A 13,555-nucleotide genomic window follows, 5' to 3' on the forward strand; every position below is an offset into this window, starting at 1 on the left:
GGACAAATACAACTCTAAATAGAAATTTCAAATTAAAAAACTTTAGGCATAACTATTTCACCACTGACCACTGGTAGACCACTTATCTCCCTGCATAGAAATCTGGCAGGAATAAGGGCACCTGGGTGGCTCAGTCAGTTAAGCCTCTGACTTTGGCTCAGGTCATGATCTCACGGTTGGTGAGTTTGAGCCCTGTGTCGGACTCTGTGCTGACAGCTCAGAGCCTGGAGCCTGTTTTGGACTCTGTGTCTCCCTCCCTCTCTGCCCCTCCCCTGCTCACTCTGTCTCTCAACAAATGAATAAATATTTTTTAAAAATTAAAAAAAAAAGAAATCTGGCAGGTATAGTACCAGAATTTTTGCAGGTTACATTGACAGTCTTTGGACTTCCATTCATTTGTTTCACAAATATTCATTAAGTAACTACTGTGTGCCAGGCACTGTACTGGATGGGAAATCAGCAGTGAAAAAAAATGAACAAAGCCCCTGTCTTCATGGAGCTTCCATTTTAGACAGTTGAGGAGAAAAACAAAGAGGAAAACAACAACAAGAAAAGAGTCAGGTGGCAGTTAAGTCTTATAAAGAAACATGAAGCAAGGTGAGGCCACTCTGAATTTAAACATGCAAATCAATGAGCCAAGTGTTTTGGCTCAGTACATATCCTTAATTACAGATGCCTCCCCAGGCCTGCCCCTTGATAGTTCTGTGGGAACTGGGGAGGTCAGGAGCTCATGGCGGCCCTATTAAGATAGGTGTTATAGTCTCTATTTTCCAGAAGAAGAAATTTGAGTTTCAGCAGGCTCATAATTATGCCCTGAGGTTACAGGGCTGGTAAGGGCAGAGTCCAATTTGAACCCAGGTATCTCCAGTTGTCTCTTGATCACTCTGCTCTATCCTTAGACCCCTATGCCTGGCTGCCTGGCCCCATGTTATTAGGGGATTCTCTAGTCTTTCCCAGGCACTAACCCCCAAGGGTATGTGGCACCCACTACCTCCCATTAGTTGTGTGAAATCTTCAGCAATAGAATTCTAGTCCTAGGAAAACATTAATACCATATCCCCCTAGCTCTGGAGCAAGCTAAACTACACTGGCCCAACCCCTGAACACCAGTTGGTTTAAGGACAGGGGCCAGATAGCCTGGAGACCCCTAAGCGTATGGCAGGTGCAGCTGGAAAATAACGAGGGCAGGGCCAGTGAAGTGTCTGCCACATGGTAAGTATCTGATAAATATTTGCCAAATGGAGTGAGGAAATGGGGAAGGAGAGTGGAAAGGAGGCCAAAAACCCATCATCACTCAGAACAAACTCCACTGTGGCAGACAAGTCTCAATTATAGTCTGTATTTGAAAATTGAAAATAGGATTTTTTTTTCATGTACTAGGGAGAAAATGTGATGAGCCTAGTAGGTAACATGTGTTGAATATATCATATTAATTATTTAAGGATTTTGGGTGATTAAGCTTCAAAATGTAAGGAAAGCATTGCTTTTAAAATAAAATATGAGTGCAAGATATATATCAATTTGCATTTCTTATATATTGTTTTAGGTTGTTTCTGTTTCTCAGCAGAAAATAACTCATGAACAATAAATTTTGAAGAATGGTGACAAGTTGCACATTAACTTCTTTCTTGCTCAAAATTTTAAAAAGAAAACCCAAAAAACCTCAGCTGTGATTGTGGCTACCTTTAGACTCTGTTACCAGCAACTGGGAATTCTTACTTGTGTCAGACAAAACAAATGAGATTCATCATTAAACCCTTTTATATAAAATATGCATGCACAAGCTCAGAAAAATATCTAATGCTGACCACAATTGCCAGAGATGCACTTCTAGAAACCCATTGGTACCAGATACATGCAGCCCAATTTTCTCAAATAAAAGATATTGTGCAGTTTGGAAGGGCTGTCACTGTACACACAGCCTAAGGGAAAGGTTAATTTTGTTCTCCCCTTCCTTTTTTTCCTTTGAGATCAATGACTTTTGCTTGGCACAGAGAGAACAATGATTCAGACATCCCATGGACACTAATGCTTAGCTAAAATTATTTTTCTCTCCTTTCAGACAACAGGCAACAAGACATTGGATTTTTATTGGGAATGATCTTCTTTGCTGTCATGTTATCGATTCTTTCTTTGATTGGGATATTTAACAGATCTCTCCGAACTGGGTATGTTTTCGTAGAATTTCTGTTTTCTAATTTATACCAAACCTAGTCAATTATTTACTAGGAAAACCCATCAACATTTTTAATCAGAGAAAGACAAAAATAAAATGAGCAGTGTTTAATGATTACCGACCCATGCCAAACTCTTTACACATGTCATTGATTTAATCCTCACAATGACCCTGCTGGAAACCCGAAGGTCTATTTTACAGATCATTTCCTTTAGGCTTCCAGAGGTTACGTGGTCAGCCCAAGGTCACTGAGCACTAACCCAGGAGCCCAGAACCGGCTGATATCACAAGTCATGTTTTCTCCTTCACTACACAGCCTGCTCACAGTGCCCTCAAGTTTATCTACAGTGCCTGGATTCTTTTTTTCTTTCTTCCTTTTTTTTTTTTCAAATGTTTATTTTGAGAGAAAGAGAGAGAGGGAGAGAGAGAGGGAAAGCATGAGTGGGGGAGGAGAAGAGAGAGAGGGAGAGAGAGAGAGTCCCCAGCAGGCCCTGCACTGCCAGTGCAGAGCCCAACACAGGGTTCAATCCCAGACACCGTGAGACCATGACCTGAGACTTAACCAAGAGTCAGACACTCAACTGGCTGAGCCACCTAGGCACCCCTGCTTTGCCATATTTAACGTGCATACCGTTTTACTTCAGGGTGGCTCTCCCACTTACCTTGAATCTAGTGTGAGTGTTTCAAAATGTTCTGCCTCATTAGAGAAAAGCAGAGCAACAGAGAGAGGAGGAAAATCTGAAAAGACATTGAAGCAACTTCCCACTTAACTTTCTAAAGTAAGAGATGGAAATCTGCATCAGGAAGTTTAATCTTTATTATGCATTCCCCTCCCATTCCAGTTGATTTCCTCATCTCCTATGTGATTGCCTGAATCAATCCTAAAGTAAAATGCTTCTTCTAATGTGTGATATTTGTTTCCTAGAATTAAAAGAAGAATCTTATTGCTAATACCAAAGTGGCTTCATGAAGATATTCCTAATATAGAAAACAGTAGTATCATAAAAATGCTACAGGTAACCAAACACCATCAAATAAAAACTAAGTGGCGGCTAAGACCAAAAGAGTAATCCAACAATTAGAGTAGAATTTCTGTTCAAATAAATGTGTGTACATTTTAGCATAATTGTATAAACACATGTCAAAACAGAATTATACATATTTCAAATTACACTTAAGAGAGATAAGGGAATAAAGTTAAGGGAAGGAAAGAGAGAAGGAAGAAAGAAACAATGCTATTCAAAAGAGAAAAGTAAAGAGGAAGCTTGTGGGCCAAGTGTCAGTCACGTGATGGCCAAAAGCTGATGGCTGACTTCAGCGACAGGAGGAGTGCAGAAAAACTCAACAAAATGAGGCTTAAAGACACAAAGGGGCTTCTGTTTTACATGAGCCTGGAGAAGCAGGTGAGATCTGCTTTACTGCTGAAGCTCAATGGATTTGAGAAAATAAATGTGAGAGGAAAATAAATATGATGGTCTCCCAGGGGCGAGGCCAAGTTTCCATCTCAAAAAGAATAGAAGGGTGTGCTGGGAAGACCCTGAGGTAATAGGGGACTATGCTAATTATGGAGGAGCTGCTGATTCTGGAGAAGGGGAAAGGTTCTGCTATATGTGCTCCTTCGATTTTTTGGCATCCCGGTTTCATCATTAAGGGGCTCCAAACCCAGTAAATGGGACAGACACATCATCCAAGCACGGCCTTGCAGTGATACAAGTACAATGACAGAAATGAAACGAAACATGATGGGGGTATAGAGGAAGCATACGAAAGATGAGAAGGAGTCACTTAGGAGAAACAGAAAACATTCAAAATAGAGAGGGCAGCATGAGCAAAAGCACAGAGGTGAGAAACACATGTTTCAATTAAGTGTTGCTTTATTGAAAGGCTTGATGTGAGGAGTGGGTGGTGTACTGCAGGAATGGTGAGTAGGATCAGATCATAGAACTCAGACTTCATTCTGTTGACAAGGATGCTCAAACTTGTTTAAAAAATTTAATTTTAGCTTAGAAACCTTTTATTCAAAAGATGTGAGGAAAACAAGAATTTATAAAACAAATAAAAGTGGCTTTGTTTGGAGCTCTGATGAGCCCATTAATCAACTCCTTACCCAACCCCAGAGATGTCCTTAAGATAGTAGTTCTCAGCCTTGGTGGCATATTGGAATCCTGATGTCTGGGCCACATTCCAAGATCTCTTGGGGAGGGAGGGCATGGGGAGACCCAGGCATCAGTATTGTCGAAAGCTTCCACAGTGATTCCACTATGCATCTGAGGTTGAGAACACTGTTAGGGATTGAAAACTACTGCTAAAGACAATGAGGAGTCACTAAGAGCTTTTCCACTGGAATAGACAAGGTCCTAGGAGAGAGGCAGAGGAGGAGGGTCAGAGAATGAGCATCATGTGGTGTGAGCAAAGTGTCAAGAAGCAAGGAACCATGGGTCTGACTACTTTTTAGAGGATATATAACAAAAAGTGAAATGAGTCCATGGAATTTGACAAGAGGGAGCTCACTGGTGAGTTGAGAAGTGATTAGTAAGTGAGGAAGTGGAGGCTGAGATGAAGACATTCTTCTAAAGGGAAGTAGAGAAAGGGGCTATGCTGACATATGGTCAGCTCTCACATCTCGTACAATGAATGAACAACAGTAGCTTCAGAGGGACATGAGTCAGAAGTGTGTTTATACTAAATTAGTTAGGCTTAAGAGGGACTACTACAGAGAAAGAGGGAATATTGATCCAACAAGACTATAAAGAAGAGGGGAGGGGATGTTCTAAAGGGATGAGGTGAAAAGGTTCACTTTGGGCTGAAGGAGGGATTCCTGTGTCTGTATACTTGAAGGAGAGAAAGGGTTTGCATGTGGCTGAGTTTGAAGGCTATAGTGTTACCTACTAATAGTGAAAGGGTGATTTAGAACAACTAAACCCACACATATAATGAAGTACATAGTACAAGTCACTGAAGGACAAGCATATATCCACCAAACTACAGACAATAAATACTATAATCTTAATATTCTTTCCACCTGGTAGTTCTATCTTGTTCCCCCACTAATTATTATCCTAGGGAATTAGGGATTTTCTGTGACTCAGAGAACTGTCCTTGACCTTGTTGTGGTCAGATCCTCTTCTTCCTTTATCGTCCTCACTCTGGAATGGTCTTCCACACTGTTGCTCCTCTGTGTCCTTCACTGTGGTCTGACTCCCACCCATTTCACTCAGTTGCTAGCCTGAAGTGCAGAAAATGCCTCCTTCTTTGGAACACAGCTACCTTGTATTCTTCATTTCTTATAGCATGTCTAGTTTCTTTGACTTCATCTGACTTTTGACTACATATTTGCCCTTTCCAACCCAAACCTGGTAAGCTCCCTAAGGAGGTTGAGCCTGAAGAAAATTTGAATGACACTTCATGCTGTTTTGTTCAAGGTCTTCCTTTTTGCCAAACTTCCTGCCCATTCTGGGCTCCTGGTATTAGAAGCAAACCTTCAGATGAAGTTTTGTTTTCTGCCGAAAGACTAAAAGGTGGTATTTTGGTCAGCTCAGACTACTATAACAGAATAACATAGACTGGGTGGCTTAAACAACAGACATTTATTTCTTGCAGTCCTGGAGGCTGGTTAAGTCCAAGATTAGGATACTAGTAGGTTGAGTTCCTGGTGAGAGCTCCCTTACAGATGGTCAGCATCTTGCTGTATCGTCTCATGGCAGAAGGAGAGATCACAGTCTCATGTATCTTCTTATAAGGGCACTAATTATATTCATGAGAGTTCCACCCTCATGACCTAATTACCTGCCAAAGGTCTCACCTCTTAATATCATCACACTGGAGATTAGGGCTTCAACATATGAATTTTGGAGGGACACAAACATTTCAGTCCATAGCAACTGGCTATAATTTTATAATTTTATAACTGGCTATATTTTTTGGATGCGAGTTATTTGCCTTGGGAAGTCAGCCATCAGCTGCAAGGCCTCAAGTCATTTTCTTACCCAGAAGAGTCATCAGGCTTTTATATCAATAAAAACCTTCTTCACTGATCCACCTGTTCATGTCTGAATTGTATAGCTTTATACAATTATACCCCTTTAGAACCCCAGCACAAAATATTTATTACTACTTTATTCAAAAATCAGAAACAAAACAGGATTCTTCTACCTTCCTTTCTTTTATTTAAGCAATGAGATATTTTCTTGTAGTAAGGCTCCATGATATTAAGAAATATTCCAACACATTAAACTTCCAAACTTTAAAAGGCACTGAAATAATATGCAAGACACATCATTCTCTTTAAAAATTTTAAGCCAAGACATGTGCTTAAAACAGCAATTATCTCTATTATTCCTTTCCTTCAGTCTCCTCATGGGAGAATTTAATAAAGATCTGGAATTGAAGAGGATAACAAAAGGAGGAAATTGTATGGGAAGAGAAACAATATCAGAAGAGGGAGGGGAAAAGCAAAGCCAAGGGAAAGGAGAATTCCAGTTCTTATTTAATTACCCAGTTAGCACCTTTAAATGTCTTTTGTAAAATTAAACAAAAAAATCTTTCTTCCTAGGAAAAAAGTGAATTTACAGATAATAATTCCAGCGAACAGGTCCTATATGTTGATCCAGTGGTTACAGAGATAGAAATCTTTCTCCCAGAAGAACACAAACCAACAGACTATAAGATGGAAAAGAATACAGAATCCCTGGAGACCAGAGACGGCCTGCAAAAGTCACTACTCACCAACACTACAGTTGTATATATTCCTGGCCTCAGCCCTGGGTATAAACCCCAGATTTCAACTTTTCTCACTGGGGCAAACCATCTCAGCAAAAATGATGAAACAGCTTCCTCAACTCTCAAACCACCAGCTGATTCTGTAGACCTGGGGAAAAATGCCATGTTTAAAAAATATCCTAATTTTGCTTTCCCTGTCTCAAGTATGAATTCACTAAGCAACACACTATTTCTTGAAGACTTAAGCCTCATTCTGAGTCAAGGAGAATGCAGTCCTCTGGACATGCAAAACTCAGTAGAGGGAGAAACTACCATGCTTTTGGAAAATGTTTCACCCAATGAAACTATTCCAGAACAGACTCTGTTGCCTGATGAATTCATCTCCTGTTTGGGGATCATGAATGAGGAGTTGCCATCCATTAATTCTTATTTTCCACAAAATATTTTGGAAAACCACTTCAATACCATTTCACTCTTGGAAAAGTAGAGCTGCATAGTCAAAGCTAATATGGGAAAGCTGTCTTGCAATCTAAAGTTGGATCTCCTCAATATAAATTTAATTCTGCCCTATTTTTTCAAAATTAGAGAATTAAGATCCAAAGATGGAACATACTTCATACTCACAAAAGAAGCACCAATATTAGGTACACCTTCAAAAAGTATCAACTAAATCCTTTTTATTTTCCTCATTGCAAGGCACAGAACGGATCTCTCCATTACAAGAAGGTTAAATAATAGAAGATATCTGGCAGTGAAATAAATGTTGAAAATACTTCTTAAAAATTGAGATGTTAATGTTTGTTTGCAAGGGAGAAGAAAGTTTAATTTTCATTTTATGGCTTAAAATTTTCTTGAGTAGATAAAAACATAGTCCCCAACAACAAGATAGAAACAGAGAAGAAATTAATTAGCATGTTTGTTGTATTGTTTCTACTACTTTCCATTCAGGTAGTAGGGATTTGATCTTTCCTTATTTTGATTTTGGACTAATCAGGTTATAAAACAATGAAGTGAGGACATCATGAAACTGCTGTCTTCATTCAAGTTAAGAGTGATGCATTATTGTCCTGTGGTGTAGTTGGTATATTAATTATACTCTGATACAACTGAAGTAGCAGATGTAATATCAGCAAGGTGTAATTATTTCTTTTCTGATCAACTATGCATTAGATGATGTTGAAATTTGGGGATTCAGAGCAAAGAGTCAAGAAAGAATTCTGAGACATCTTTGGTGCAAAAAGGTGGTTTTATTAAAGCACAGGGACAGGACCTGTGGGCAGAAAGAGCTGCACTGCAGTTGTGACGGGTGACTGATTGTATACCTTCAAGTTGGGAGGGGGTTAGGGATAGGGTAAGTCTCTAAGGAACTTTGGAAGCAAGGTTTCCAGACCTTGAGGGAGCTAGCTCTTGTTGGGAAAATGTCATTTATTACTGTCTAGTAAAATCTCGGTCATGAGACCCTTCAGATGTATATTAGTGGGCCATATGCCTGGAGGATGACTGCTAATGTATATCTGGGGGGGTGGAGATAAAGGAAGTTTCCAAAGGAATTCTGTATGTTTGAAGTAAACTCATAGGATCCTGGAAGTCGGGATAACGTTAAGCTAAGATTGCCTTTTGCTCTTGGCAAAATATTAACATCTAGGCTGTTGAGTTCCTAGAGGAAGGTCACTCTGCCTATCTCAAGGACTTGTCAACGGGCTGTGTTATAAGAAAATTTAACTATTTTCTTTTGCCTTTGTTCCCCACATAATTAGATATATGTCAGAAAAATATTGTTAAAACAGATATTTGACCAAATCTGGGATGGCAATATTTGCCAAACATGCCATCGTCCCATATCCGTATCTCCTGCAGACATCCTAAGGGAGCACCACACACCTTTCTGCTAAGCCCTAAGGTGACCTCAGAATCCTCTCAATACAGTGCTTCTGATGGCTACACTCAATAAGGTATGGGACTAGAGATGACCTTTATCTGACAACCAGGTCAATACTGAAAGATAGGTGATCTTAAAATATGAGATGTGTGTTTTCAGCTGAGAGATGGTACTCAGCAGACTTCTCTATTCTGATTAATTTTTATGGTCCAGGGAAAAAATTTTCTAATGACCAGAATACTTTGAAAATAGGGTAGATTACCCACTGAATTTCTCTTTTCTAATCAGTTTCAACAGTAATATTTTATTATTCAGATTAGTTTATTACAACAAATTTGAGCAGTTAATCAAAAAAGGACCTACTGTGTGTTTAGCACATGGACAACCTATTTCATTTTCTTTTAGCTTTTTTCTTTTCAAAATAAAAAAAACAAACAAACCTAAAAGCAGTTTTACTGTGGTTATGCGCCCCCATGAGGAAGATGACCACATACCCTGGTTTATTCTGATTCATGGTCTGTTGCCCCAGTGCTAATTATGACCAGTGTACCCTTTCACTCTTAGAAGCATCCCATTTGGATGATAAATCATATGGCCATTCTATCTATGAAAACTATTTAATATCCAGCATATAAGCAATTTGTCACAATTCACTTCTTTTTTTGCATTGACAATCTTGCTTATTTTATTCAGTATCATTTATTAAAGCCATTTTGCTCCAAAATGGAACATTACTATTCACACTGTAAAAAACCTATCCCTTGCTACGAATTTATTTTCTGTTTATCCTAAAATATGTATATATTTGTTGTACTTTACATATTCTGAAAGGAGCATGTTTTAAACCACTAATGCTAATATGAAATGCTAATATTAAATTTCTTGACTTGTAACTGACCATATGCCTTTCCTTTATTCTTCTTTGAAGGGAGAATATAATGAAGAAAAAAGGCAGGTAGTATTTGGGATAGAGATAACAAAAGACTGAGACAAATCCCTGATGTTTATCAATATGATAAAGACATCTGTTAACATATGATGAGTATTTTCATAGTGTATTTCAGTATAATTGTAATTAGTCTCACATCAAAAAAGCTTTTGTCAAGCTGAAAGGATTGCAGCATTATTTGATCTGTGTATGCTTCCATTTCAGTGAGTGTCTCCTTTAGAACTTCTTGTCCCCTGGAGTGTGAAGGAGCCTGTGTTCTCTTTCCAGGGTGTCTTTTCCACACCCACATCACTATTCAGCACAGAGAAGATACTTCTAGTTCCATCTTTGCCTGAAGATACTTCTAGTTCCATCTTTGCCTTTAGTCATTGTTGGTCCCAAAAGACTAAAAACTGAGGCTATACCTATGATGGAGGCAATGTGTCTGCCACTGCCCCAACTCAAGGAAAATTTTAATGGTTTTATCATAATGCAACCTTGGTAAGTGAGCAAGGGTTTTCTTCCAATGGTGCTTTTATTCAACAAGTATTTACTAAAGTATCGAATGCCCCTACAATGTGCAGGGCACTTTGACCAATACAGACGTTAACAAAACAAGCCAAGTCCCTGCATCCTTGGGACTTATATTCTAGGGGGAAAAAAAACCAGACAATATATGCCCTTTGAAGATCTTACATTTTTGGGGAAGAGGATGACAGTAGGGCTGGAGTCTTGGTCTCTTGTACAAGTTGCCCCTAACCCAAAGCCCCACCACCTCCCGTTTCTTAGCCAGAATCTTCTGTAGATTTTGGGGGGCAAATGTACCTTTTTATCTTTCCATCTAGCCCTTGGGCTTATTATCAACTTTCTTTCTCTGAGTCTACAATGTTAAGTTGTTGCTTCCTAAATGGAGATGCCATGCTTATTAGTATGGGTTAAGGAGGAGGAAGAAGAGAGAAACAGGCAGAAAAAGTCCCTCAAGATACCATTGGAAGGGAAGAAGGGGAGAGAAATACAAAATAAAGCAGATTAATCCTCAGTGATGCTGAAGCAAGATGGAACACCAGTTCCAGACAATACTAAAGCTGATTAAGGGACATCCAGTTTCCCCTGTTCTCGTATCCTCCTCACACCCTACCTCCCTTTTCTTTTCTATTTCTTTTGATATTTATTTATATTTGAGAGAGAGAGAGACAGAGAGACAGAGAGACAGAGAATGACCAGGGGAAAGGCAGAGAGAGAGAGGGAGACACTGAATCTAAAGCAGGCTCCAGGCTCCGAGCTGTCAGCACAGAGCCCAACTCGGGGCTCAAATCCACGAGCTGTAAGAGCATGACCCGAGGTGAAACTGGACACTTAACTGATTGAACCACCCAGGTGTCCTACCTCCCTCCCTTTTCTTCTACAGAAACAATAAAGGGGGGGGGGTTACAGATGAAGTACAGTTTGGGGGTGTTTTCTTGGTTTATGTGGGTATGTGTGTTTTATCATTTTTTTTTAATTACGAATTTGTCTTTACCAGAGTTAGATATAAAATTGATGATATAAAAAGGTTTATGAGTTTTAGCATGTGGTTCTCATATAGTGTGGGTTGCTGTTTGCCCTCCTGGTTCCATCAGAGGGTTTTCCCACCTTTTTTTCTTTTCTTATATTTCAAGCCATCCTCCCTTTGACACAGAGGCAGCACATGACTTTGGCATAGAGCAGAGGTTTTCAAAAATACACTTTAGCAACTGATCCCCTTTCTCCAGATGAAATCTGTTGCAGAAGCCCAAAATATAAAATAGGTGAAAGCAAATCTGCTAAAACAGAAGATGAAGATCATTCCTGCACCCCCTGCCCCTGAATCTCCTCTGCAGCAGCCTATGCATGTGGGATGAAAATCTGAGGCAACATTGTCTCTTCCAGACCTGGCGACCGGGTCCTGGCCCTCCTTGAGAAGCTTGTATCTTGGGATTGTGCCAAACCCTCCAACTCCGGCCACATGACTGCCAACCCTGGTGAAGGGAACCAGAATTCCCTCAAACCTCCCTACTTCCTCAACAGCTGCAGTAAAAAGGAGCTCTCTCTCAGAGATTCTAATAGAGGCAGTACCATATGTAATATTAACTTGGTTCTCTCCAATTACTTCATCATAAATGTTTGGGTTTTGTTCAAGTGTATGCTTTTTTTGTGATCACTAAGAATAAAATTTATAATGAGATTTTATAAACCCAAAGATTGTCAAATTGTGTTGTGGTTTACCTCTTTACAAAGTAATTGCACCAACGACAGGAGGTGATGTTTTAATGCGTAATGTTATCCACTTGGTAGACACTATTGATTTAAAATAAAAGAAGTGATTAAAAACAATTTATGAATTTCTCTTGGGTAAAAGCATGAAACCAATATAAAATAATTGGATTCTGATTGTGTACCACGTTCTTAGAAGCTACAGATAAGGCAATATTACAAGAAACTCCAACAAAGGTTTGATAGAATGTTATTATGTCTCTTTCCCACTGCTAAAATTAGCACCACTAAATCCCAATTAATGTTTCATGTTAAAACTCCTTAGGCATTTTGCTAATTTCACTTTTCAACTTAATTTAGGATAAATTCTCTACATTATATCCAGAATTTCCATCAATTTTGTAAAGACACATTTCCCTTATGCTTATGTGCAGGAAAACAACTTATTATCAAATTCTCATAAGTAGCATTTAGCAACAAATTAAGAACTTATTCTTAAGTGGTCTATTTTTGTTTGGGGTGATAAAAGGATTCTAGCCTAGCTTCATGAAAAGAAAAAAAAAACTATACTACACAAATATTAGAAACATAATTCTTTCCTGTGATCATTGGTTAAAAATTCAAGCAAAATAAAATGCTGTTTCTAACCATAAAGGCATACCTAAAATTAGTGACTCTGTCAGAGGACAGGAAGGAAATCATAGTCAAACACTGGAGCCCAAGTGTGAGATACGGAAGTCAATGAACCTGACTGTTTTCTTTCTGTTCATATCCTGCTTGAGAACATTATTACAAGTGAGAGAGAAAGAATACAACAGTGACATTTTTAAAGTTAATTTTTAAGCTACACAGTAACTCATGAAAAAACACGTTAAAAAATCTAATACCAATGTAAATGGAATGAAAAGTGACAGTATCTCTTCACACCCCTGCTTCCCGTGACCCAACCCCTTCATCTAAAGTAGTAACTCTCAATAAGTTAATATTTTTCTTTCCCATTTTTTTTAACCTAAATGGTTAACATATGGTACTGCTCTGTGACTTGCTATTTTCACTCAGTAATACATGTTGGAAATCTTCATGGGGTGTTATATATAGCTTTATCTTATTCTTTTCAGCAGTTGAATAGTATTCCATAGAATAAGTGTGTTTTAATATATTTTCCTATTCTGCTAATGGAGATTTATATTGTTTCCAGTTTTTTGTTTTGTTTTGTTTTGTTTTACTATTAAACCCATTCATGTAATAAATCTTTTTGTATAGATCTTTACACACACATGAGAATTTGTGGGGAGGGATAGATATACAGACACCTAAATGGACGCAGCAAGAATGGGAATTTGAGATACACCAGAGGAGAAAGAGCGGGGAATGTCGGTAGGTGTGTGGAGTAACAAGGTGGTAAGGAAACAGCACTAGAGAAGCTGCAAAGCGTGCATTGCTAGGTAGTGCAGGACCAGTCTTGTCCACCTAGAAAGCAGCACCGACCCTGAATTCCTATCCTGCTTCTGCTTTTGTTTCAATGTTCAGGACTTCCTAGTAAACATGCAAAATTTGATATTCACTGGATACTGAATGATGTGATATTTATCCTAAACGTCTTCTTAAATGAAGTTCGGCA

The 13,555-nt window shown here is 38.8% G+C and overlaps 1 protein-coding gene across 1 annotated transcript in view; it reads left to right on the plus strand.

The window, feature by feature from the left end:
• The window catches only part of IL23R (interleukin 23 receptor), a 58,451-nt gene extending 45,444 nt beyond the window's left edge, over positions 1-13,007 (plus strand). Inside the window, exons 9-11 of the mRNA XM_015083378.3 lie at positions 2,063-2,168; positions 3,102-3,192; positions 6,729-13,007. Coding sequence (XP_014938864.1) covers positions 2,063-2,168; positions 3,102-3,192; positions 6,729-7,382 — 851 coding nt within the window. The 3' untranslated portion in view covers positions 7,383-13,007. The remainder of the gene's footprint in view (positions 1-2,062; positions 2,169-3,101; positions 3,193-6,728) is intronic.
• Positions 13,008-13,555: the final 548 nt, after the last annotated feature.

The sequence above is a fragment of the Acinonyx jubatus genome, chromosome C1 (genome assembly GCF_027475565.1).
Source record: "Acinonyx jubatus isolate Ajub_Pintada_27869175 chromosome C1, VMU_Ajub_asm_v1.0, whole genome shotgun sequence".
Taxonomy (NCBI): domain Eukaryota; kingdom Metazoa; phylum Chordata; class Mammalia; order Carnivora; family Felidae; genus Acinonyx; species Acinonyx jubatus.